The following is a 27859-nucleotide window of genomic DNA, read 5'->3' on the forward strand; positions in this document are numbered from 1 at the left end:
TGTGGAAAATCCCGTGAATAATCAAGGGTAGCAAAAAAGAAGTAGGCGGGAAAAATAGGAAGATCGAGAATTATTGATATTAGCGTAGTAACGTATTGTACCTACGTATTTGTTTTGTGAATCGTTTAATTCATTGATAAATAAAGCACTATTAAATACCGTGTTTTACCAATTGTCGATGCTTTTTTTTCATGGTGCCGAAACCCGGGAAAGAGGAAAGTGAATCGTGGAACTTTAATAACGGACAATTCGGTTTCTAACGGACGTGCCGGTATTGACAGTTAAAGTGTAAAAAATTTAATTAACGTCATAACGTGAACTGTTTGTCAAAAATAGTGCATTAACGGAAGCATATCATGAATCAAGCGCTAAAGAAAACGTATCGGACGCAGCTAACGAAACTTGTGGATCGGGCTAACGAAATGTCTGATGATAACGCGCCGGTTGACCACAAGGAAGCTATTGTTTTAATTAACAGACTGAAATCGGTGAACGACTCGTTAAAACGCGTAAATATTGAAGTAGCAAGTGAGATACCCGTCGATAAGATTGAATCAGAGTGCGAGAAAATTATCGAATACGAAGATAAGGCGGTTGCAGCGATTGCCAGGTTGGAATTCGAACTATCAAGCGCGGGTGGAAAATATGCAGCCAGCATCGTCGACGCCGAAGAAGACGTGGGGTCCATTACAGCCGAAGGACGTGCAGCCAGAGCAGCTTCTACAAGGGCAGAAACCAAAAGGGCGGTGAGATTACCCAAATTAGAATTAGTAAAATTTAACGGTGATTATAAAATGTGGCCTGCCTTTTGGGAGCAGTTTGAGACTGCTGTTCACAATAATAACGATCTAGGGGAATCTTCTAAGTTTACATATTTAAAGTCTGTTTTAACTGGAAATGCTTCAATAACCGTTCAAGGTTTAACGTCCAGTAGTTCAAGCTATAAAGATGCAGTTGAGCTTTTAAAGGAGCAGTACGGAAATAACGAAAAAATTGCCGATAACTACACTCAACAGCTGTTAGCTTTAACTCCAGTCAAAACCACAAATGATGTTTCATTGAGAAAATTATACAATACAGCTTCAAAAATAACGCGATCTCTGCAGACGCTGGGAGTGTCTCCACAAAATTATGGGATGATGGTGAAATCTATTTTATTAAAAGCACTACCCTTTACTATGAGAACTGAATTCCTCAAACGACAGGTTACAACTAATGATAATGATGATAACGAGTCTGTTGCTGGAAGTGTCATAAGTTCTAAAGAAATCTCATATGAACATCAAATTTCTCAACTTTTAAACTTTATTAAGTTAGAAGTAGAATCAATTGAACAGGCTAAAGTTTTGGAAGATGAGCCTAAAAGTAACGAGAAAAATTCAGTTCACAAAAATAGATTTCAGAAATCTAGTGATAAAACGTGCACAGCAGCAGGTTTGCTTACATCTGTAAAAGAACAGTGCTTGTTTTGCAACTCTAACGATCATGGCGCGATGGATTGTGATAGCAAAATAACGCTGGCGCAAAAGAAAGAGATTTTAAAATCTAAAGGGTGCTGTTTCCGATGTACCAAGTCGAATCACAATTCAAGGTTTTGTCGAGTAAATGTATCTTGCGCAAAGTGTAAAGCGAAACACGCAACGTCTATGTGTGATCCAGATTATAAGAAGAAATCTGCAACTGTAACTGAATCCACGAAAAATGACGCATCGAGTAGTAAATTTGAGTCGACAAATTTGTTAGCGAACGGGTGCTTAGGCAAAATAATTTATTTACAAACCGCTTGTGCACAAATAATAACGAACAGTGGCCTACCTAAGAGTTTTTTACGTATGGTTATAGATGGAGGTAGCCATTTAACTTTTATCAAAGAATGTGTGTCACGAAAGCATAACTTACCTGTTATAGGGACACACAAAATATCGATAATGCCTTTTGGAAAATCTGAAAGGGCTCCGGCTCGCTTATGTCGAAAAGTATCATTAACGTTGAAAAGCGAGTATATTAACGATGAGGTGACTATCAACGCGATTGAAGTGCCCGAAATTTGTTTTGATTCATTGAGCGCACCGTCATTAAAAGAACCATTGATACATGAGTTCAGCATAAATTATCGATTAGCGGATTTGTGCGACTCTAACGTTAACGTTCATCATGGAATATCGCTTTTAATTGGTTCTGATTTTTATTGGAAGATAGTGACCAATAACACGAAGAAAATCACTGAAGACTTGATGGCGATCGAAACCAAATTTGGTTGAACAATTCACGGTGTAGGCAGCGGACATTTTAACGAATACGCGTTTTCGGTCGGGATTAACGTGGCGAACATTTTACACGTACAGTGCGAGCTCGATTGTGAGACTGTTGGTAACGGGTTAGAAAACTTTTGGACTCTTGAAACAATCGGGATAAACAATGATAACGTGACGGACAAATCTCATACAAAACACTTTTTAGATGAGAATATAACTTTTGAAAACGATAGATATTGTGTTGCCATGCCTTGGATAGAGCCAAACGTACGGGTTGATTCTAACTTTAACGGTGCCTTCAATAGGCTAAAGTCATTAACGCGCAAACTCAACGAACGCGGCAAACTTCGGGAATACGATTGTGCGATGCGTGAATACATGAACAATGATTGTGCCGAACTTTTACCGGAAGTGACAAATGACATTCGAATTTATTTTATGCCGCACCGGGCGGTATATCGGGATGACAAAGACACTTCAAAATTAAGGATCGTGTTTGACGCGTCGGCGCACGGCCCTGGTATGCCTTCGTTAAATGACGTACTTTTGCAAGGCGAAAATTTAGTGCCGTTTCTTTTACGAATTTTAATGAACTTTCGTGTCGGACGAGTTGCATTTACAGCCGATATCGAGAAAGCTTTCTTGCAAATCGCTATAGCAGAACGCGATCGTAATTCTCACAGTTTTTTGTGGTATAGCGTTCCTATTGATGACGTCAATAATCTTCCACGAATATCAAAATACCGAATGAAACGTGTAACGTTTGGGATTAAGTGCAGTCCCTTCTTGCTGGCGGTTACACTTAAGAAACTTTTACAATCGCAGCCGGAAAATCTAGCAGACACTTGCGAAATTTTGAGGTCTTCATTCTATGTGGATGACTTGGTAGTAGCAGTTGATAACGTAACTCAAGCCGAACGTATTTACTAAGAGTCCAAAGAAATTTTAGCTAAAGCTAATATGAATTTACGTAAGTGGAACAGCAATGACGTTTCGCTCAGAAAATTGATGAAACGCGAGGAAAACGTTAATGCCAAGAAAGTACTTGGAATTTTATGGTACCATAACGATGACGAGTTAGCAGTAGATATAACTTCAGTTTTATATGAAATCGATAATAAATCTATAACGAAACGTGGGGTGCTACAAATAGTATCGAAAATTTATGATCCACTTGGCTTTATGAGTCCCTTTTTGGTAAGAGCAAATAAGATATTGCTCCAAGAAATTTGGAAACTTAAGGTCGACTGGGATTCAACCACACCTGATAATATCACCAATGAATGGTTGAGATGGTGTTTTGAACTGAAATCTTTGAAACATTTTTCGTTTACCAGATGTGCACTCGAAGACAGAAACTCCGAAGTTTCACTTCACATTTTTGCGGACGCGAGCCCAAAGGCGTATGGAGCAGTGGCGTATCTCAGAGTAGTTAACGAAAACGAAGTCGAATGTAACTTTATCATGTCTAAGGGTAGAGTAGCTCCAATTGACAAAAAGGGAGATAAGAGCTTAACGTTACCAAAACTGGAACTCACCGCGGCAGTCTGTGCAACTCGACTTCAGAAATTTATACTTGAAAATATTGACGTTAAATTTCATTCCTGCACTTTGTGGACAGATTCGAAAATAACGATATATTGGATCATGGGCAAAGCTGACAGGTGGAAACCGTATGTTCGCAGTCGTGTAACTGAAATTAAGAAGAACTCAGTTGGAGTATGGCGCCATTGTCCAGGGGCAGAGAATCCAGCAGATTTACTAACGAGGGGTGTAACATCTAAAGGTCTTATGACATCGGAAGTTTGGAAACATGGACCTAATTGGCTGAAATTTAAACCAGAAGAATGGCCTGAAGAAGATATCGCGATAGGATCTGAAGCATCTGTTTTGCTAGTACAAGGAGAAGAAGTAATCCAGAATAACGAACCAATCTTCAAACTTGAGAGATTTAGTAGTTTGGAGAAAATCTTTCGCATTACCGCTTATGTTAAAAGATATTACCATAATCTAAGAAATAAAAAGAACAAAAGAACTGGAAGCTTGAAGGCTCAAGAGTTAAAGGAGGCTGAAAGATATTGGATAAAGGTAACTCAAGGACAGCATTTTTCAAGTGAAATAGCTGACCTAAGGCGAGGTAAAAAAATTGAACCCTCTTCTCGAGTTTTAACGCTAAGTCCCTTTCTTGATGAAGACGATATAATGAGATTAGGAGGCCGTTTACAGGAAAGCTCCTTACCGTACCAAACGAAATATCCTGTGGTGTTACCTAAAACGTCATTTCTAACGGATAAACTTATTTCGAACTCTCATGTTTCCACAATGCATGGTGGAGTAAACGTGACGATGGTACATATAAGAAAACGATTTTGGATTTTACAATGCAGGCAAAGAGTAAAATCTATACTGAGCAAATGCATAATTTGCAAGAGATTACGAGCAAAACCTGGCAATGAACCTTTTGCACCCTTACCAAGAAGTAGGGTGTCTTCAGCAGAACCATTTAAGGTAACGGGCCTAGATTTCGCTGGACCTCTATACATTATCAACGAATCGAGGCGGCAAAAGGCTTACATCATGCTGTTAACGTGTGCTGTGGTACGTGCCGTACATCTTGAAATAGTTCCTAATCTAACAGCAGAGAGCTGTATTAACGCATTTAGACGGTTCATTTCAAGAAGGGGAGTTCCGGATATCATTTATTCAGACAACGCGAAAACATTTAAGAGAACAGCTTTAGAATTGAAAGAATTATACAAAATAATTTGCACCGATAAATTTCAAAATTTTGTCACAGGACGTTGCATTGAATGGAGATTTATTGTGGAGCGCGCCGCGTGGTGGGGCGGATTTTGGGAACGAATGGTCAAAACTGTAAAAGATGCTCTAAAATTGTCACTTGGAAAGAAATCCCTTGATTGTGACGAACTACAAACCATCATTTCAGAAATTGAAGCTACGGTGAATATGAGACCGCTTACCTACTTGGATGATCAGCCCGAAAATTTAATGTTTTTGACACCAGCACATTTCCTTTTGGGTAGTAACGAATGTGGATTTCATATCAACAACAACCATCCGGATATAAAAAGAAACAAATTTGCAAAAATGGAATGGTAAAAAATCGTAACAAGTTAACGCAGAAATTTTGGAAGGTTTGGTCAAAATAACTATTTGCAACAATCACGACTGTTCCATAATCAACATCAAGTTCAGTCTAAGAAGATAGAAGTTGGAGATGTGGCTTTGCTACATGACGATAACTACCAAGACTACTTTGGAAGTTAGTCCGAATAATGAAGTTATTTCATGGACGTGATGGAAGAGTTAGGGCCTGCGAAGTGAAAACTGCCGACCAGACCGTTTTGAGACGGCCAATTCAATTACTATTTCCCTTGGAAATCACTGGGCCGGGAGGATGTAGAAAATCCGTGAATAATCAAGGGTACAAAAAAGAAGTAGCGGGAAAAATAGGAAGATCGAGAATTATTGATATTAGCGTAGTAACGTATTGTACCTACGTATTGTTTTGTGAATCGTTTAATTCATTGATAAATAAAGCACTATTAAATACCGTGTTTTACCAATTGTCGATGCTTTTTTTCAATTATAAAAGGTCTCTCATAAATTATAAATTTGTACGTCGACCCTAGGCCCAGTTTTTTGGAACCTAACATATTCCATCGACTTATGTAAAATTCACGATTTGGTGTTTGTCAACGCGAATATCGTATTGATTTCTGCACGCAGCACACGTCAAGGGGCATGTTATTAAACCTGGACGACACATTTTTCATCATTATTTTACACGTCAATACCGTGCTTTGATGAACCTTCGTGTTCACTACTTATATATGCTTCTCTTACAAAGATAAAACATTTTCCGCTAATACCTTCGGGAATGCGCTACTCGCTACCAGTAGGTTTCTCTCAGAACACGTCCTTCTTCACTTGTCGATGTATACAATTTGACAGTGCTGGCAAATACAAAAATTGTAAATATCTGTCTGTTTATACCAGTTGGCAATATAATCCGGCGCAATTTTTAAACAGAATAATGTTAATGAACCCCTGAAAACGAGCGGCGTAAATATTTTCTCGGTGGATGTAATTCATAACATGCCCAAGTTATTATTTCTGTTAGAACGATTCCGTTCAAACATAAATTCCTTTCAGGCAATAATACAAGGGCCTTTCTAAATTATCTATTCCGGGTAACGTGGGACGAAAGCTCTTGATGTGGAAAATAAATATTAAAATGACGTTGCCTTTGCGTATCATTTGAAGTTATAGATATGTACACTACTTTCCAGAACCTCTTAACTGGAAGTTAATATTTTATGATCGTAATGTTCCGAAAGTCTCTGTAATGGGGATAAATCAATCAATCGGCGGGCACCTAACTATTTCGGGTAAATACAAAATAAATCCCATTTATAGTGTTAACAACTACTAAGTTCCGCAGTATTGAGTAATCGAGGTAAATAACACCGCCTAACGAAAGGTCCATGATTAAGGGACCGTAAATTAACGTGCACGTCTTACGCTTTGTAACATCATATTGTTTTAAATGCAGCTTATCGCAATCTTTGTCCTTTTAATGTAATGCATATTTAATCGTAATGTCACATTCAATTGGTGGCGACACGTCAAATTACAGACCAAGGTACAAACAGACAAAGAAATTCATACAAAACTAACAATATTAAAAATACAAATAAGACAAGTGAAAGTCACAAGTAGGTATTCCTCTATAGAGTAAAAACATAGAGTAATAAACGTTGTTTACTCTATGGTAAAAATAATACGTTAAAAAATTATGAACGGCAGAACATGAAAAAATTGATGGAATGTAACTATTCTTCTAACGGTTTCTTTGTTTTAAATAGTTACTTGTACGATAATTGATATGGGCTGAGCCCGCTGAGCATGGCAGTTCTTCCAAGACCGTTTACCGCAAATTTTGCTTAAAATATAGTCGAATGCTCATTCGAATGAACTCAAGAAACAGCAGATTATTATATTCTTTGAGCATTAAATGGAGTTAAAGTTCTGGTGCTGAGCGGATGTTTATTTCGCTCCGTTATCAGTGCGAAACAGCCGACCTCAAAGCTATCTTTATAGCCAAACTGTGAGTACATCCAAATATTTTCATCTAACCGCGTATTTATATCTACCCGCGCACGTAACACACTAATGGATAAATATTGCTCTCGCAAGGGCAATTAAAGCGCAAATCAGATGTATTAACGCCACCATTAAGAGTCTTCTTTACCTAAGCGCAACTTTTTTACATTATAGTGTGTAGATGATTATAGCTGCAAGAGATAAGATGATATTCTTGCTTTGTCAACTCCTGTCTTGGTCCTTAGTTAGTTCCCGCCGAGACTAAGCAGCGGCGCCACTTGTTACACTCAAATTGTTGATTTAACGCCCGCCAAGATACAGACTTTATTTACAAAAATTATGATTTCATTTTTTGGGGTCATGTTTAGAAGTAACTTATCTAAAAAACTGTCGGTTTACTTTTTCCATAAATTGTCTTGATCGAGAGTAAAAAAATAAAACAGATTAGCGCAATAATCGGTGCGAAACATCTAATCTTTAAACAATCGGTATTAAGTTGCTATAAACTTTAAAAAAAAAATAGTCCGAACATTTTGTAGATAAAGGTCTAAATTTATAAAATAGTTCTTTAAAAAAATTGTTCTTGGAAAAACAAATAGTTTTTATGGCGGGCGCTCTTATGGAAATTTACATTGGATGCAGTGGGTACAGAAGACTCTTAAATGAGGTGCAAAAACGAGGCAGCCTCCTTTTAAACTAATCAGTGGGCAAATAAACTGGGAAGTTTTTCAAGATCAATTAGATGCAAATCTAACGAAGCCTAATAGTCTAAACAGTAACGAGGACGTAGATTCTACGGTATCAGAAATTATGAACTCAATAACTGAAGCAGTAAAATCATCCATCTTAACTATCACCAGACGCTCATGGACGGACCACAATCGTGCTCCAAATTATATAATCAGTATGGTTAAAGAGAAGAGCCAAGCAAGAAGACAGTGGCAACGAACACGAAACCCTAAAATCAAGCGAGAAGCGACAGCTAAACTATCTAACGCATCGTATTAAAAATGAACTGGACACATACAAAATCGAATCATACAAAAAATACATCGCAGACATCGGCCCGATAGATTCAGGGATGTGGAAAACCACTAAACGAATCCTAAAACAAAACGACGAACTGCCAACCCTTCCCTCTGGAACACAGATGCCGAAAAATCCGAAGCGTATGCTACTCACCTCGAAAAGGTATCACCATTAAATATCTGCAACCCCACGCAAGCACTTCATATAACTAACCACATCGAAAGAAATCTTCCCATCCCCGCAAACATTGAACCCACATCACCCAAAGAAATAGCCCACTGAAAGCAGCTTAACCAAACGAAAAGCACCTTTATATGACCTTATACCCAACATTGTACTTCAGCACTTAACCAAGAAGAGCCTAGCATATCTAGCCTCCCTGCTCAATGGATCTCCGAAAAGGCCACTTCCCCAGTAAATGGAAGCACGCACATATCCACATGTTCGCCATTGGCGTTCCACAAGGAAGCATCTTGGGGCCACTTCTCTTTAACATCTTTACATCAGACATACCACCAGTAACAGCATTTTAGATTTTAGATAATCACTAGATTGTCTATCTGCAATGGGGTCCAAGTAACTGTTGTCTTTCATTGAGGGAGAACTTGCAGAGTTGACAAAAAAATACTCGTTATTCCACCGCTTTCAAAAGTGTTGAATTATCTTTGGTAATTGATTAATAGATTAGTTGACGTTAGTGTTGAAATGGAATGTCTTGTTATGGAAATGCTATATGTTTAACATAATTTCCCTCTGAATTTCGATCTCAATTTTGGCAGTATCTAAGAAAACAATGTACGAATGATCATCTAAAATAGCATTTATTGTACTTTGGAACCGACGCGGTATTCCTGTGCGTAACTAAGTACTGGTGCATGCAATGGGGCGCAATGCCGTTTAAAGCATGGTTTACAGGGCGCAGAGGCAATTTTTATTTAAACGGGAAAGGCTTATTTCATTTCATTTCATTTTATTTATTGTGCTAAGTAATTACATAGTAATTTTTGCACTCGTCTTACAATTACTTGGGTACTTACAATGTGTGTGTATGTGTATATATAAACATAACATGAAACAAACAAACAACTATTAAAATATACATATAAATTAAAGCCATTAATGATCACTATGGAACAATAGAAAACACAAGAACACTAAGACTAAAGATGTGCAGTAAGAGTGAGGAATTCGTTCACAGTGTAGAAGCAATGATTGAATAGCAACGTTTTTAACTTCCGCTTAAATATAAATTTATTTTGAATAGTTTTCAGATCACTTGGAAGCTTATTAAAGAAATTTACACCGGCGTGATTTGGTGATTTAGTACAATAACTATTCTTCACTTTAAAATTTACAAAATCGGTTTTGTGTCTGGTGTTATAACTACGAATGTCACAATTCCTCAGAAGGTTGTGCTTATTTAAGTGAATGTGACATAGTAGTTTGAGGAGGTATATAGATGCCACGGTCAATATTTTTTTGCTTTTGAAGAATTCACGGCACGAAGTTCTCCCACTAAGACCAAAGATCAATCTTACTATCCTTTTTTGTAATACAAAACACAATTCGTACATACCTTTTGTTTTCGTCATTCATCCTATTGCTCATTTATTTAGTGCCTCCAATCAATCGTACTGAATATTAAAATGGTTATCGCTACATCTGCTTAATTGAATTGCCACCTTGAAATTTGATATTTTAAGTTATCAATATTCTAGAACTCTCCGCTTGATATAATGTAAAAAATTATCAGTCCTTATTGATTATATACTTGTATATAATCTATGGTTATACTTAATATTGAATAAAAAATTAAGAAGAAGCCTAACCTTATGGAAAAAAGAGTAACATACGCAGGGTTTGGGAAGTCGATCGCACCACGGTATCCGATACTTACTGAAAAATATCCCCACTTTTTAGAATGAAATAAGTAATTCGGTTGCACTTCTCTCACAACTATTCTACACGAGGAGCAAAAAAAATATAAAAACGCCCTATTATAAGCTAAGTAGATCTAAAAATAACAGTCTCAGAGTTGACTTATACATTATAGTTCTGATTGTATCAAACCTTACAATTTTTTTAAATTTAAAAGAGTCGTTAAGGCGCACTTATTAAGCCATTCTTTTTATAACGTAACTGAATATTTACATACACCTTTGAGAACTATTCAATAATTTTAATTATATTTCCGATGGTTGCATGGATTGCGCAATCTGTGAATTTTTGCTTAAATATTCGGCTCGTGAGACCATATAATACAACAATAACTAAAAAATGTCCGTTATGTGCGATTTGTACTTGATTTTTGTGTTACTTCGTACGTGCTGATTTTACGAAGAAAATCGCCTTCATACAAAACGATTCGTCGCAACATACACCATTTACCACTCATCGTGCGCGGGGCTAACAATAATGTATACTTTAAAGACGTTTCTGACGTATTAAACGCCGTGTAAAAAATGGTCCCCCACAATTTTATTATATGAGTACACGTCAAAATTATGAAACGGTCGTTTTAAAACCTGCATTTCAAGCAACCGTCAAATAAAGAGGTGTAATTTTTAAAAGTGGCCTCCATTCGAGGCGGATGCTTTGAATGTCAAAAATGAAAGAGCTAAAACTGTAATTTTCATATATGAAAAATTAAAGGCAAGTTTTTTTTGCCTAATTAATAATTTTATTTGGTGTTTAAACCCTTTTCCTCAATTTATCTCACTTGTGGTTATGAAAACAGGGCACAGTGTGTAATAATGCCTGAAATGACAAAATTATGCATTTTTTTTTTAAATTTTATGGTTATTACCCTTCCTAAACATCACGCAGAGCACATTAATTCTGCGTAATTCTTCTATGAGTAAAAAGAGAAGGGCTAGTGTGAAACCTCAATATTAAAAATGATCCTATAGCACGACGACCATTTGTGGGAGATACCCTTAACAACGGGGCAATCAGTTTAGAAGCATCTCACAACTAATATCCTTTAATGGGATAGTAATGGCGCAGTTTGTTTTTTAAGATAGTGGATATCATATACACCGTGTAATTAAAAGAATCTCCGTTGTCTGTTATCTACGCTCACTTGCGTAAATTTATCACTCGTTACAGTTGTCAGCGATGCACTGTGAAGAACGTTGCAGCTTGGATCTATACATATTAACTACCAATTGAGAATCCATTTCTCATCATTTTCTCAATGTACATTATGTTTTTAGAGCGAACACTGCTCTGCAGAGGAACAATATTTTGTTAAGAAATAGATTAGAATATACTTATGCCATACATACCTCCCGTTACAGCCAAACTATGTTCATTTTTAAACGTTTTCCAGTTGTATGGCACTTCATTTTAAATGCATTATTATTATTACATTCATTAACCGAGTGAATTATCTTAGACAGAGTATATTTTTCTGCTAATATGTAAACAGTTTCTCTTAATAAATACGATTTGTGAGCTATGGTAGGCAACAACTTTCGTGTCGGGTGTGGTATAGGTGGTCAAGTGTATGATATCTGTTCAGTTCATATGTGCATTGTTATTATTATTGTTATATTTATTACGCCCATCCAGATACAGATTAAAACCATAACCCCGAAATCGATCGCTAAAAGGAAAAAATAAAATTCTAATTCGTGCAATTTTGTACTTCTTTTGTACTTTTCTTTTGTGTTCTACCTCATTCAGTCCACGGACGACGAAATTGAGACATACATCAAGTTCATAAAACCATAACCTTACAAACAAATGAACATTAAGTCAGTGGCGTAACTAGGTAGGTGCCAAATGTGCCGCGGCACCGCGCTCTGAAGGCGGGAGGGCGCGTCGGAGGCGCTGAAGCACCGAGGGCACTATGTCGAGATGGGCAATACGTGGTGAACCGGATAGGCCAGTCATAAAAGACAAGAACGGCAGTTAAATTCTAATACTTGGCTAAAGTCGAATACAGGGTGCACTGAAATATAATTAAAACTAAATTTACGCTCCTTTAGGATGAACCGAACATCGTTAAAAAATGAAAAAAATTACCAAAGTCTTCGTGTTAGATCCAAGGGATATCAGCGCATTTTTGTGTGGCAGATCAGTACTTTTATTAGCCAGTTTTGACTCCACAATGAATAATATCTTATCGGGGGCTACCATATTCCTTTAGTCGATACCCACCTTCGACATCCCATTCGCCGGCAATTCGGGTTTGAAGTTTTGACTCCACCGTTAGTAAGATCTTATCGAGAGCTACCACATTTCCTTTGTCGGTACCCGCTTCTGACGCCCCCACAGGCGGCGGATGTATACAAAGTTTGAATAAAAAAACTTGTACCACGCCATGATAAGCGCCTCAATACGAATGGCGACTATGTTGAAATATAGCCTAAGCCTTTTTATAAATATAGCCTAAGCCTGTTTATTTCAAAACGTCTGTTACATTCTGGATGGCCCTTGTAGTACAAAGTTACAGCGGTAGGAAAAGTGACTGCAAATTTAAACTAATAGTAATAATAATACTTTATTTGTGATCTATACAATAGTCTGTATTAGTGTGACCACCATTTGCACCCCATTGTAAGACGCAATCATTTCTACGACTTGTACCCTATGCCATAGCTTAATTTGACGCGAGAATTGAAAACATTATAAATAAATGTATTTCTATTCTTCGTTGAGTGAAAGACTTCGTTATTCAAAGCATTTTGCTAAAATTTAAGTAGTGCAGTGCTTTTAAAATGTTGTGTAAAGTTTCTCTCAAAAATGTACGGTGTTTTATTAATTAGAGCTCAATGGTAAGTGATAAGGCGCCAAAACCTGATCCGGCATCGCTTCGAAAAATACCTAGGTACGCCACGGCCACTGCATTAAGTAAGTTTACGGATTGAACATTTATTTTGGTGAGCTAGCCACTCGGGGTATTCAGATCCCAGCACACTGTAAGTACTCTTCCTACCAACGTTCACTTCACGTTAAAGTAGTGTCTTTATTGAGTGAGCACAGCACCTTCTTAATGCCCTAACACGCGGCGAATTTCTCAAGTAAGTAGTAAGTAATTAATTTGTTCCATGCTAATTCAATTTGTCCAGATGGTACATTTTGCTAGCTATGGTTACAATAATACTGTCACAATTGTGTCGAGCAAGATAAATTCATCACCTTGGTTTCTAGGTTAATTTCCACCAATCTTGTGTATTTGGCCAAAACATGGCGGATCTCCTAACTACCAATAGACAATAACACAACGATATGACCACACTGTCTCTATAGAGTCACTGTAAGGCAAGTAAATGTAAATTCATCAGAAGCGTGGTACTGTGTCTTTTGCATGACAATCAAGTGATTATAGAGTAGGAATATAGTCGAGTTCTGACAACTTCTTCAACTAAAAAATAGTTGTGCCTGTGCCAGTAACTTGCAAGTAACAGTAGGTTGTACGCGTAATCAAGCGACGCGACGTAGGAACAATAACTGGATCGACTTTAATTGAGGGCATTTGCATCCTGAATCCCTTCGAAAACTAGCTATTGCAAATCATCACTTTTTGGTATTCTTTTATTCAGAAAGAAACACTGCCACGTTAATCCCAACTAATTGGCTAGTTTTGGGCTATACCTACCCTACAACTGCCTTCCATGGTCCATGAGGCCACTGCAGCAACTTACAGCAACGGCATCTCTTGCATTGACTATTTAGCTGATCTTATGGGAAAACCGAGGAGACTGTCCCACGAAAACCTTTTCGCCCATTAAGCTACTAAATAAATAAATAAATTGGGAAAAAACCAAACTAAAACCATCAAAGAGTCAAAGACGTGCGTCTTTTATCGGGTTTGTTTCCAGACACTAATTATTTCGCTACTTACTGAAAAATGGAACGAAATAATACAATTAAATAGATCATTTGCGATAATAAGATCAAGAAGTCGATTTTGTTTATTAGTTATTATGTTAAATTGCAACAAAGTTTATTAGTTCCTAAATGAGTGTAGTTTTAGTATCATGGGTTAAACTGTTAAACGCATGGCTATCCATCGCGTAATATTAATGTTGATAGGTTCCGTATGGAGGTGGCTTCGCCTCCACCGTCCCACTTTTGATTTGTTCTGCTATACTGACGAGCGCTGTGCAGATTCAGTAGGACACATGGAATCATATTCCCTTACGCTAATGGAGGAATGAAACTGATCTATTTTTGAGCGGCGACCACGAACGCTTCCGATGCCTGGGGTTCAAATGTAAAGACATACAAAGCCGTGGATGCGAGAGAAACTTCACCGCTATGAATGAGATTGTGATACCTTGAATATATCCAAAACGGTCCTTGCTTATGCAATAAAATAATATCTCCAAGCTATTAACCGTAACACTGCTTAAATCATTACAAATAAGTAAAGAGTTGAATAAAAATGCCGCATTAAATAGCCAAACCCTATTCTTGAACCCCTGTCGTTATCCGTTTTTCGTTTAACGAAACCAGGTAATGTAAATTCTCACAAAAGCAATCCAAAGAGCTTGTTAGTCGATATTGGTTAAGAGGTGTTTGGACCACGCGGTGGCAAGAATGTCTTATTAAATAATGTTGTTCATAAACAATAAATTACGCTCTCGTGCAAACCGTTTAAAATGTAAAAATCACAATTTTAAGCGTTGCCTGTAAAACTTCCGATAGAAGCGATTAGAACAATCAAATTTCTAAATGCATATTTATTAATAGAGCACATTTCTTTACCGGATCTGTTTATTTCAGCCAATTACGTTTATAAGGTTTCAAACTTATACCGTACAACATGTAATCCAATAATCCATACGTAATTTGCGGGACTCGAACTATTTCCAGCAGTTGCGCAGGTGTATACTTCCACTAAACGTTCTATGCATGTCTGTACGTATAGTATTGAACATTTTACTGCAAAATAAAATTAAGTTACAGAAGAGTAGGATCACTTGGAAATGAGCTAACTATTTTATTTGATGCACTTATATATAGATATACACATTCAAAATTTATCCCTAATATCGATGTAATTATTCTGATCTGCTTTCTGAAATCATACTTTCGTACAAAATTAAGACCTTCAGCCCCATTGCAGGCATCTCCAATCCGATTTTTACTTCAATTATTGCAACTATTTCTTTTTAATTTCATTTAATTGGGGAAATTCACAAAAACCTTCAGATCACCGTTAATGAGGGTCATATATTTCGGCGACACAAAGTAGATGTCGCTTTGAAATCTAGATAAAGATAGTAATGCATCAAAAGCTGATAAAATAATTTTAATATATTACTGCTGATACCATCATACCCACATGATAAAGATCGACCCCTCAATAATGGTGATTGTAATCCACTTACTCTACAACCCTCTGTAGGAAGGGATATTTTTTATGCTATTCTGGTATAGCCGTTTTTTAGGCAACTGGGTAAACCCTTTGTTAAAAATTGCGCTACTAATATGAATATTAAGAATATTTCGACACACTTTTCTCTACTAGTACACAAAAACTATTGTAGAATTCAAGTAAAAACACATAATGGGAATGGGATCATGTTATGATGTGTTAAAATACTCTTGCGTGGAGTTTAAAAAAAATTCACAGATTTCACAATCCTTGCAACCATCGGAGACATTGGAAATGATAACCGTATACCCTAAAGTCCTAAATAACCCTTCACACGGAATAACCTTGCTCCACTCGCTCGCAAGCTCGCTCGTGTCGCAAACGTAAACTTTCTGAATAATAAGCGGCGTAACATGCTTGTAATACTATCACGGACGATGTGCGAGAATTTTCAATTCGAATTAACAACACCCCTGCGCAGTGCGCACTGTTAAGTAAGTACCGTATCCTGAATCTACCGATTGCAGTCGAGTACGGTACAATAAACAAACACTAGACGCGACACCACTGTACAACACATGCATTGAAAAAGGTGAATTCCCAACGGTGTTCAAATGTGCAAAAATCTTGCCAATACATAAGGGTGGAGACGCCGAACTACCAAACAATTACAGGCCTATCTCCATACTGCCAATATTAGGAAAAGTTTTTGAGTCAATTATTAAATGTAAATTAATTAAATTTGTGAATAAATATAATATCATTGGACCTGCACATTGATCTTTTAAGTAAATTAGTAAGTGACTTGGTCGATGGTTTTGAAAACAATAAGTACTCCATGATGCTATGCTGCGATTTATCTAAAGCATTCGACTGCGTAGACCACGACATCTTAAGTACCAAACTAGAATTTTATGGCATTAGAGGAATGGTATTAAGGCTCTTCCAAAGCTATTTGCGAGATAGGCAACAATATGTAGATCTAGGCACTGAAACTTCTAGTCCAGGTTATATCAAATATGGAATACCACAAGGTTCAATTCTCGGGCCTATACTATTTATTATTTACGTAAACGATTTGCAAAAGTATACGAACCCCGCAACTTGTTTACAATTCGCGGATGATACCTCTTTAGTTTTTTCGGATTTCCAGATAACAAACCTTGATTGTATACGAGACAGTATTGTTGGTAAACTAGGTGATTGGTTTTCAGCAAATAAATTAACTCTAAATAAACAAAAATCAAAAAATATAACGTTTAGCTGTACTTATACAAGGACTTATTAATATTTGACACAAATTTAAAAAGGGTGGAATTTAGGTTTCACTGAGACTCGTTTGGTTTTGTTTAGAGAAAATGCAATAGTGTACCTTAAAGTTAAAAAAAAACACTCACTATACAACAAGATTAGCATTGCAACGTCGCGCCGCCGGGCCTACCTCGGCGAAGCCCGCCACGACTGGGTACGCATTCTGCATTACACCGGCTGAATCTCGCAGGCTCTTCAACAAAGTACGTACTAAGTCATATCATTTTAAAGGTAATAATGGGAGAAACGGTAAAAGTTACGACGAAAGTCAATTGAAACTTATTTGTAGACAATGTTATAGCAAAGAGAATAAAACAAATTGCAATCCGATATGTTGTTTAGTAATCGAGAGAGACGCGATTTAAGAAACCCTTACACTTTTCATGTTTAGGGGGGCACAGGGAGGGAAGCAAGGGGGGTAGGGATGGGGACTTTTGGCTAAACACTTGTCTAAATGGTAGTAGTCGATGGGGAAAAAATTAGCTTTATACTATTTTTTTCCCACTAAAAACACAGGTTGACTGGACTATAAGGATAAGACACGTATGCCATCAATGTTTTCCCAAACATTGTCTACATTTTTAAACTCATTATCTCGGTTTCCAGATTTCATGTATAAACATACTGCTGGTTGTTATGTTATGACATATCTGCATATAATTTCCATTCCCTTCCATTTTATATTACTGCGTTTTATATTCGCGGAGCTGTTTTTAAAATCCAAGTATAATTTCCAAGACCCGCGTTTCATGGTTTGATTATAAAAACGTTTTTCCGCGGAGCTGCCTTGCTGTTTTAAAGAGTCCCGATTGTTAAATTGCCAGGCCTCAGTCGTAAACGCAAATCAAAAGAATATATTATGCCAAGTGTAATGACACCGTATTCGGGTTTTTTAGAGGAGTAAATGTTTCTTCAAAAACAGACATATGTCGCTAATCCATTTAAGTTATCTAACGTTTGTTAAGAAATTAAGCAATTTGGAAGTAGAAAGAGGTTGTTTATTTTACACTTTCCGGCACTGCGATGGAAATTAATAGCGACGGAACACCCTCACATATAAAGTTTGTATGTTAGCGTTTGCTACGGTATTTATCAGTTGTCGGTTATTATGATGTGATTAATTTACAAACTCGAAATCGCAAATTAATTGTTTCACTCATTCGCCGGAAAGGAAATATCCTGACTGCAAAAGATAGTTTGAGGAACTTACATTTTTATTATTTATCTAGAAGTTGAGTTTGTGTCTGAATAAAGGTATATTAAGAACTTACCTTTGCTAAACTGCTTGTAGTTTTTTATAACCTTTTCGGCGTTCTTTCTCGCTATGTAAAACCATTCAGACGTGTTACTTAGATACTTGTATTCCACAGCAAGATCCTTAACAAGGATTGGTCCTTCGGGCAAGCGATAAGCATATGGGCAAAACAACCAATAATCTTTGTATTGATACTGGTCGTAACAATTTCCTGCGGCGAAAATGTCATTATCGAATTCAACCATAGAGAATACAGATGCATGAAGAAGATATTCCGACATAACAACGGAGGGATCAGCATATTTCCAAATGCGAGTCAGCATATTGGCGCGATTTACCGCGACGTCTGCTTCAACACGAAAACGTTCTTGTGCATAGCGATCAACAACACCTTCCCCTAAATTTAAATCCGTCCCCGCCGTGCAGTTCTCACCTAATAAATGTTGCGATTCCACTATTCTTAAAAACCTCGTAACTATGTCAACGTTACCACTACGAACACTCTCAGTAATTGATTTTTCCGAGGAAAGTTCAACTTTTAATGTGTCCGTTAATGATTCGTCCTGTAACTGTAACTCGTCAATTTCGTCACCATGTAAAAAACTAGATGACGTAGTACCTTCTGTAACATCGGAAAAGCCTTTCTCTTTCGACTGCCAACTACTTGTTAAAATTGGTCCGGCACTGGAATCTACGGTGATCTTTCTTTTTAAATTGTATGCGGCTGACAAATTTATTAGTTTTGTAGAGTTACTGATTTCGGCGAGATTCCAACGCATAGAGGTTAGATATTGACTCGACTCCTTATTTAATGGCATAAATACATCATGCTCTACTTTGAGTCGCGTCTTTTTCGGAGAAAACGGGTCTTTCGTTACGTTAAAATGTTTCAATTCCGTTAAATTATGAGCGATCGTCTCGACTTCTTCGCCATGTCGGGTTGATCTAAACAGTCGGTTTCTAGATCGACTATGCCGAATTATTTGTGGGTCTAGGTGTTGGCACATCAAGGGCGGTGTTATTAATATAAAACTTAATAAAAATAAATGCATTATAAATGTATCTAATTATCTTAACGCACACGCACTTCGACAAAGTTGCATTAATATTTCAAAGTGCGATAGAAAAGTTTTGAAAGTTTACGTTTTGCAAAAAATGTTAACTAACTTAAGGAAAATTACATCAGAAGATTATATGGACAAGTCAAGAAAACTTAAAAGCGAAACTAATTTGATAAATGTATAAGCACGTAAAGCGCGGAAAGAACTTCAGCAAAGCGTTACCGCATAACATAGCTACCGTAGTCAAACTGGGCCGAGGGTTGTTGTGGGGGATGACTCCAGGATGCAGGATGCACGAAAGCGCCACCTGCAAACAAGATACCGCGACGGCGCGAGGGTATGTGTTTCTTTGCCAAAAGTCATTTTTGAAAAGCAAAAGATTTGTTTGTGAATTAGGATAGCAAAGCAGATTCGCATTTACGCTGACCTGTTGCACGAAACCAGTATTTTTCTATTAAGCACGGCAGCGTGTGTGTGCGTAGTAAAAACACGACTCCTTTCACTTTTAGCCATACTGAAAATATATTCATACGCAGTGGATTCTTTCTTTGTACCTTTAAATTTGGTTATTCTTTTCAAAGGCCGAGTTTTCCCTATAAACGAGATAAAACAAAGAAAATATGCGCTCAACTACAGCTTGTCCTACCGTGTCAACTTTATCTGAAACATTTGTGTGATGCGTTTCATGCGTGTTGATGTTTTATATACTAACTTTTATAGGTAATGAATTTTTTTATAAAGACAAACAGCCACTGTTATTCGTAGTAAGTAAAGCTTTCGTCGTGTGAAGTAAATACCAATGTTGAGCATTCGTTTTAATCAAGTTAAAATAGCGAATTCTTCAGGGTATAGTTCACCGAATTAAGAGAAGCTTTATGTTCTGTTGCAGTATACAGACTTACTTTAATATTTCTTTAAATACAAGTTAACGTTAAGGTGCTTATACAATACAAAAAAGTATAATGAAAACATATATTCCATAATTTAAAACAGTCCGTGCACGATATGCATCGAAATTGTCACAAGTTACATAAAATTTAGCAATTACATGAATTGAAGCGACATGTCACTATTCAAAATTATACTAGCGTTTCTGTGACGCTTTCGAGTTGCTCCACTTAAAACAATCAAGATAGCGAGAGTAGCTCACAAAGTACAAAGTTATTGATATTGATTCTTTCAAATTTAAGGCAAAATTGAATAGGGTTTGTTTTTGGTGCGATTCCAGAATTGTGTTATCATGGATCAAGTCAGAACTAACAGCCTTTCAAATTTTCCTTGCAAAACTTATGGCAGACTTCCCACATGAACATGTTCCACCCAACAGGGCCATTTTTGCATACAGCTGTTAATACGCCGTCCCATTTTTGATTAAAGACGGGAAAACGCATAATCGCAAAATTGTAAAGGCGTATGTGAGATAAACATCTTTTTGTTAACATAGGTAGCGAGTGATTTATCCACGTCAAGATTCGTCAGTAGCAGGCATTTGTAGGTCTTTATACTCAGATAATGCCACAAACTTTGTAGACGCCAACCAAGAATTAAAACAAGTAAGCAAATTACTATCAGACAATGAATTTTCCGATTTTTTTAAGCTCAATTCCATTGATTGGACATTTATACTGAGTCGTCCGCATTAAATCCGCAAAATCGATTACGAAACGGATCATAGGTAATGCCACAATGTTCATCTAACTTTTGAACAATTGACAACAGTATTTGTGCAAATTGAATCTGTCCTCCACTCCCCCATTTACAGCGATCCTAATGACTTGCTTGCATTAACACCGGGGCACTTCCCAATTGGAGACGTACTGAATTACATCCCGCGAGAACGCGTAATCAAAACACCGGAAAACAGCTGACGCACACACGAGGCTTCATCAAATGTTCCAGCACTTTTGGAAAAGATGGACGAGTGGATACACCCATACTAAGTTTAATCTTTTTCATATTAATATCCAGTGTTATCCAATAAAATTGATCCATTTTCTCTCTACTTGGAGGCATCTAATATTAACTTATTGTGCATAACTGAACACTGGTTAATAACGAAAACCTAGAAACCGGTTGTATACAGAACTACTCGTATGTACTGGCATCTAAGTTTTGTCGAGTGAACCGAAAACGTGGGGAAGATATATTTTTCGGGGGGTTAGGAAAAAAAACCACTGGAAAAAAAACCCCGGAAATAAAACCCCCGGAATAAAGACCCCCGGAATAAAAACCCCTGGGAAAAAAAACCCCAGGAAAAGAAACCCAGCAAAATTCAAATTCAAAATAATTTCTTATACAACTGCAAATTTTATTATTTTCAATGTTCATTAGCTCATTTCTTCCCTTAATCCCAGACATTCCTAATGAGTTTTTGTAGTTAAATGGGTAATTAATGAGCGCGGTAAAATAAAATCTCCTATTATTATTGCATTTTGCAAATCTTGTTGATAAGTGCACTTAATCGTAATTAGGCATTCTTAATGGGGTTACATTCTTTTCAATCCCATTGACGATGGTTTCTATATAAATTAATATTTTCATTATATTCATCATATTACTATTCGCGGGTGCTTTTACCATTTGTGTCAGTCTACCCAACGAAAATTACAAGAACTTGGGTTGCAACGTCGCTATCGAGAAGATGAAGATTTTTCAAACTTTTGTGGTATGCTGGACGGCTTAGCCTTTCTACCTTTGGAAGATGTTGCCAGAGGTATGGAGTTTTTAAGGCAAAACATCCCCGAAGGTGCCGAAGACCTCGTGGAGTACTTCGATGCCACGTACGTGTCAGGGACAAATAGACGAGTAGGAAATGTCAATGATGATAATGTGCGGATACGAAATGTCCCGCCGGTTTTTCCTCCGCCTTGCTGGAATGTACATAATACCACCCTTCAAGACGATGAGCGGACTAACAACCATACCGAAGGTTGGAACCATCGATTTTCGACCTTGGTCGGCCAAAACCATCCCACCGTATGGGTGCTCATACAAAAAATGAGGCAGGAATTATCGACGGATGAAACCAAGGTGCAGCAGCGACAAATAGGAAGACAAATGCCGAAAAAGAAAAAGCCAGCTTATGTTGTTATGCAGGCTAGGCTGAAACTGTTATGCGAAGAGTATCGGGATGGAGTAAGGAATTTAGTAGATTTTCTAAATGCTGTTAGCCATAACATAAGATTTTAATAACCATACATGTACATGTGTTCAGTGATGTTACCCTGTACCATAATGTTTTTTTATTCTATTTCAATAAATATACTTTTTTCATTATTGCATTAATTAATTACCCATTTCAATGTACCAACTCATTATTATGAATTGGGTTAAGAGAACTTATGAGTTAATCTGCAGTTGTTACCAACTTCGCTTAAATTTTGTTCGGGGTTTTTTTTCCTGGTGTTTTTTTTCATAGGGGTTTTTATTCCGGGGGTTTTATTCCGGGGGTTTTATATCCGGGTTTTTTTTTCCAGGGGATTTTTTTCCTAGATTCATTTTTCGGCAACCCTCAGTTGATTGACTCTGAACTGAATGCCGAATTCTGTGGGATTATTATCCCTAAAATTAAAGTAGTAGTTATTACGTTATATAGATCGCCTAGTGATGACCCGAAAATATTTTTGGATAATTTAGAGAAAGTGTTGGTTCATTGTTATAAGAAGTCTAATTCAATTATATTAGCAGGAGACTTTAATATTAATTTTTCAAGTAAATCAGGTCTTTTACACTTTAGAGGTTAGAGGATCTGACATTCGTTGTTATGTCATTTAGATTAAAAATTTTGATAAAGGATTACACTAGAGTAACCGCTAACTCAACTACCTGCTTTGATAACATTCTTTGGAGTTTTCCAGATAACTATTTGCATTCAGTTCAATCTGACGTAACTGACCCTTATTACAACCAATGACTTGGACAATTTACAAACCACGTAATCTATATGATTGATTCACGTTAATTCGTCTTCTACATACACTCCTAATACCTTAGCGCACTTCCCGGAGGTAACCTTGTTGTTCGTTGAAAAGGTTACGATATGCGTTTTATTTTTATTTAGTTTTAAGTTATTGCTAATGAACCAGGTATCTACTTCTTGTAATAAATTTTGCCTTTTGGCGATTCCTATTTTAACATCTTTGTCCGATACGAGTAACGAAATATCGTCAGCATAAGCAATACTGTGATTCGGGTGCATATAAGTAAAAAAGTCATTTGTGTACATAATAAACAAAAATGGTCTTAAGAGAGAGCCTTGAGGAACTCCATTCTTCGTATAGATTAATTCGGATTGAAGCTGAACACCATTCACCAAAACACACTTGTAACGTTTTTATAATATATTATCATTGTGGTAATTTGATGACTGCTGGGCAATACTATTGGGTGTTGCTGTTCAAATGGCAAGTGCGAATTTGTCAGCCGTTCACCGACCCGTAACAGTCGGTCAGTGTGCAGGAATGGGTTTAGCGTCTTTAAATTGCTTTTGGTGCCCACCTGACCGTACTTAGCTACTGATTGTAGTTCAGCAGAGAATGCTTCCTGCTGACATGCTCTTAGTATTCGTACTGTAGCATCTTGAACTTCTTCTAGCTGAAGAGGTCCAGACTTGTACCCTTGCTGTTGCGGTTTGCAATTGTGAATAAACCGCAAACAGTACGCTATAATGCGTTTCAGTTTTACAATTGATGAATAATTTTGGAACATTTGGCGGTTGTTAATACAATTGTCGTTGGATTTTTCATTTCAAGCTCACAATTCGGCGTTGGAATTTGTTCAGACCAAGTGGTTTCATGTGACCTTAAGAAGTGCGGACCCGTCCACCATATGTGTGGTTTCAGTAAATCTTTGGGAGATAAAATGTCTGCTGGGTTGTGCTTGGTGCTGACGTGCTGCCAAGTTGCTCCTTTGGTAAAATCTTGAATTTGGATTACTCTATTTGCGACAAACGTTTTCTACGTTTTTGGCGTTTTTCTTATCCATGATAGTGTTACTGTTGAGTCAGTCCACAGATATCGTTTGGTGAATGCAACTCTTAGTGATCCAATGACACGATCTTGTAATTCTGCTAATAACAATGCACTGCATAGTTCGAGTCGTGGTAATGATATTGCTTTGAGTGGTGCCACTCTCGATTTTGAACATAATAATCTTGTCTCGTAATTGCAATTGTCAACTGTCGTTCGGACATATACGCAGCATCCGTACGCAACTTCCGATGCATCGCAGAATCCATGTAACTCAATTGAAGTGTAGTTTAAGTGCGAAATTACGTTGCGATGTATGCGTAGTTCGGCTACTGACTTGAGATCATCGTAATAGTTGATCCATTTCGTGGAGAAATCCATCGGAATCGACTCGTTCCGATCCAGTTTCAATTGCCATAATTTTTGCATCATTACCTTTGCTGAGACAATCACGGGACCCAAAAGCCCTAGTGATTAACTGCGATGTAGTGGATAAGATGCTTCTTTTTGTCGCTTTGCATTTTGGATTGATGTCCATTGCATATTTAAGATGATCGACTCGCGAATTCCACAATAATCCGAGAGTTTTTTGTGCATCGTTAACTATAACGTGTGGGGTTCCTCTTCGTTGGTTTTGATAAGTTGTCTTCGTTGTTAGTTCTCCACTTGCGAAGTTGGAAACCAAATTGTTGTAAGATATGTGCAATATTGACATGAAGTTGACTTGCTTCTTCCGTGGAATTTGCACCGGTCGTTGATCGCAAATTGTTGCCGCTTCTTGCTTGCTTTCGCAATTCCGTTAAGCACTTTGTGGCTAAGTAAGGTGCCGAGGATGTTCTAATATTTTGCACCGTTTTTGCAGGTACGTACAGTATTAACAATCTGGAATAACATTTGTTTAAATAACCTGAATTTTTTTCCTAATACAAAAGAAATTTTTTCATGGCTCAATTTTGCGACTCCCCGGTAGCTGCGCCTTTGGCGGGCGCCCATTTCGCCACCGCCTAGATACGGCCCTGCCTATCAGTATTTGCACGTAATGGACATAAATCAAAAGAGCAATTTCCCCCAAATAAAGGTAACATTCTAAGTCGTTAAAGCTATTGTTAAAAAATTCGTTTAGGGAGATACTCGACATTTTAAATATTCCTTTACACTGGATAGTAAATTTAAGTTTTTAATGTTCGTGGGCAAAGTGTTATAAAACTTCATCCCATAATATGATAAGCCATCCTTTGTTTTATTGAGCCTATGAAAAGTTATGTGAATGTGTTCTTCGGCGTAAAAATAAAGACGAAGCAGTTTTCACAACTTTTTACTTTATCCGATATTTTAGCTAAACGAAAACATGAAATCTGAAACCAAAAATTTGCCGGACTGCAGCGCAAGTTCACCAAAATGGAAATTGAATGGCAATTCTGACCAGAATAAGTGCATATTTATAGTTGCATAGGTGTACAACTTGATGTTCCAGTATCTAGAATATTGAGGTTATCGTAATATGACATCAATTACAAAATTACGTTTTAGCTTACAATGCAAGTCCATATAAAATCTTAATTGCAAATTTTGTTTTACTTATGAGGGAAATTCAGTTTGGGAAAAATAGGAAACGTAGGTAATTTACCACCGATTTGTGATTATTGTGAAAAAAGCTTTAATTTCGAAAATATAAACTATTTGGTATATAGTAAAATAAATAATTTAACAAATTTGACTGATTGTAGGATCGAATACATTTTTTTACGATCTGATCGATGTATGAGTTTCCTTGTGGAAAATTGTTTTAATCCGTGGATTTGGCAATTTGCGTTAACACATTAAATAAAATGTAGCACACATAATTGCTTAATATGTTATAAACTACAAACACAACGAAATTGGTACTTATTTATTAGATTGTGCAGCGGAACGACAGATAGTTTTAAACAACTTGCTACTAGTTCCCACATTTCAATGATGCATTCGAAAATACTAACATTCTGTTACTTTTTATCCGTAGGCCTTAAAATTGCGGCTTCGGGTAAGATTTTAAGGTTTTTCTTTAAATAAAGGTCTTTTTAGATAGGAAAATTGTGTGCTACTATGGTAGCTGGGCAGTGTATAGACGTGGAGATGGGGCGTTTAAGGTAGATGACATAGATCCCCGGCTTTGTACCCACATCATCTACTCTTTTGTTGGGATTGATCAAACCGGGTCGATAAAAATCTTAGACCGCCGGAATGACGTTGATAATGGTAAGATTGAACAATTTTCATTTGGTCATACATCTGAACAAATTGTAGGAGGTTTTCGGCGTTTTAACCAGTTGAAATCAAAAAATCGTCAGCTGAAAACGCTCATAGCGGTAGGCGGTTGGAACGAAGGATCAGAAAGATTTTCCAAAATGGCTGAAAACCCTGCCTTAAGAAGTAATTTTATCAAGAGTGCCATGAATCTGATGAATACATATGGTTTCGATGGTTTTGATATCGATTGGGAATATCCAGCGCAAAGAGGTGGTACTCCTCGCGATAAGGTATGAAAATCGTTTTCAAGGAAAATAAACATTCAGATTATAGGCTAATTTGGTAACTGTGGTCAAAGAATTCCGAAAGGCTGTCGGTAATCGGTATCTACTTTCTATTGCAACTGGTGCTACTGCGAATTTCATTGCATCGTCATACGATGTACCCTCGCTATCCAAGTAAAAACAAACAATCATAAATTCATTTTTTTTAAATTTGACTGTTACAGATATCTAGATTTTATCAACGTTATGACATATGATCTGCATGGATCGTGGGACCAAGTCACTGGTGCCAATGCACCTCTGATTGCCGCCTCTGGGTCTTCTGTGGTAAAACATTTGTATTAAACAATCGACTTAAGTTTAAGGGTACGGTTTTCAGTCTAAATGCATCGAAGCGTGGATTTCAAACGGCGCATCGCCGGCCAAACTGATCATGGGTATTCCCGTTTATGGGCGAACTTTTACGCTTTCAAACCCACAAGTTCACGGGATGGGTGCACCAGCTCCCCAACCAGGACTAGCTGGTCCATTTACAGTAGAAGCTGGTATGCTAGGTTACAACGAAGTTGGTTAATTTTGAGATGTTCTACTTTACCTAATGCACGGTTCAATTTTAGGTGTGCCTGGAATTAAAAACAAACCAATGGAATATCGTATGGTATGATGCACAAAAAATTCCGTACGCGTACAAAGGAAATCAGTGGATTAGTTATGACAATCAACGATCAGTTAGTAGTAAGGTCAGTAATCACAACGGCTAATACAACAAGTCTAATAAATATATTATTTGTAGGTGGAATATGTCAAACAACACAAATTAGGAGGAGCTATGATTTGGTCTATTGACACCGACGATTTCCGAGGAAAATGTGGGAAAAAGTACCCGATTCTTACCACAATTAAGAATGGATTGTAGCAACGTGACTGGTGGAGATTCGAGGAATTAAACACAATCATAATTTTGTACAATTTTTAAATTGTTTTTTCTACACGACTTGTATAATACAGTAA

General features: G+C 37.1%; 5 protein-coding genes across 7 annotated transcripts; 4 read left to right on the forward strand and 1 right to left on the reverse strand.

Annotated features, from left to right (window-relative positions):
* The first annotated feature begins 356 nt into the window (after positions 1 to 356).
* Positions 357 to 2261, forward strand: LOC116166372. The gene has a single exon (XM_031481327.1). It carries the CDS (start codon positions 357 to 359, stop codon positions 2259 to 2261), a length of 1905 nt encoding a protein of 634 aa, XP_031337187.1.
* Positions 2262 to 2501: 240 nt separating this feature from the next.
* LOC116166373 lies at positions 2502 to 3185 on the forward strand. The gene has a single exon (XM_031481328.1). The coding sequence runs from the start codon at positions 2502 to 2504 to the stop codon at positions 3183 to 3185; it is 684 nt and encodes a 227-aa protein (XP_031337188.1).
* A 30-nt stretch (positions 3186 to 3215) lies between these two features.
* LOC116166374 lies at positions 3216 to 5375 on the forward strand. The gene has a single exon (XM_031481329.1). It carries the CDS (start codon positions 3216 to 3218, stop codon positions 5373 to 5375), a length of 2160 nt encoding a protein of 719 aa, XP_031337189.1.
* A 1908-nt stretch (positions 5376 to 7283) lies between these two features.
* LOC116166296 (acidic mammalian chitinase-like) lies at positions 7284 to 27830 on the forward strand. Of its 3 annotated transcripts, none has more exons than XM_031481215.1 (9): positions 7284 to 7386; positions 26338 to 26358; positions 26400 to 26573; positions 26622 to 26854; positions 26898 to 27022; positions 27073 to 27175; positions 27228 to 27413; positions 27466 to 27588; positions 27642 to 27830. In XM_031481215.1, the coding sequence occupies exons 4-9, from the start codon at positions 26723 to 26725 to the stop codon at positions 27762 to 27764; spliced, it is 792 nt and encodes a 263-aa protein (XP_031337075.1). In that variant the 5' UTR covers positions 7284 to 7386; positions 26338 to 26358; positions 26400 to 26573; positions 26622 to 26722; the 3' UTR covers positions 27765 to 27830. The 3 variants fall into 3 exon arrangements, with proteins under 3 accessions (XP_031337075.1, XP_031337076.1, XP_031337074.1); XM_031481216.1 differs by lacking the exon at positions 7284 to 7386 and adding an exon at positions 25136 to 25197; XM_031481214.1 differs by lacking the exon at positions 7284 to 7386 and having other exon boundaries at positions 26263 to 26358.
* On the reverse strand, positions 23677 to 24767 carry LOC116166375. The gene is made up of 3 exons (XM_031481330.1): positions 24402 to 24767; positions 24125 to 24323; positions 23677 to 24029 (listed from the first exon to the last, which is right to left on the reverse strand). Exons 1-3 carry the CDS (start codon positions 24765 to 24767, stop codon positions 23677 to 23679), a joined length of 918 nt encoding a protein of 305 aa, XP_031337190.1.
* Positions 27831 to 27859: the final 29 nt, after the last annotated feature.

Source organism: Photinus pyralis, unplaced genomic scaffold, assembly GCF_008802855.1.
Source record: "Photinus pyralis isolate 1611_PpyrPB1 unplaced genomic scaffold, Ppyr1.3 Ppyr1.4_LG3b, whole genome shotgun sequence".
Taxonomy (NCBI): domain Eukaryota; kingdom Metazoa; phylum Arthropoda; class Insecta; order Coleoptera; family Lampyridae; genus Photinus; species Photinus pyralis.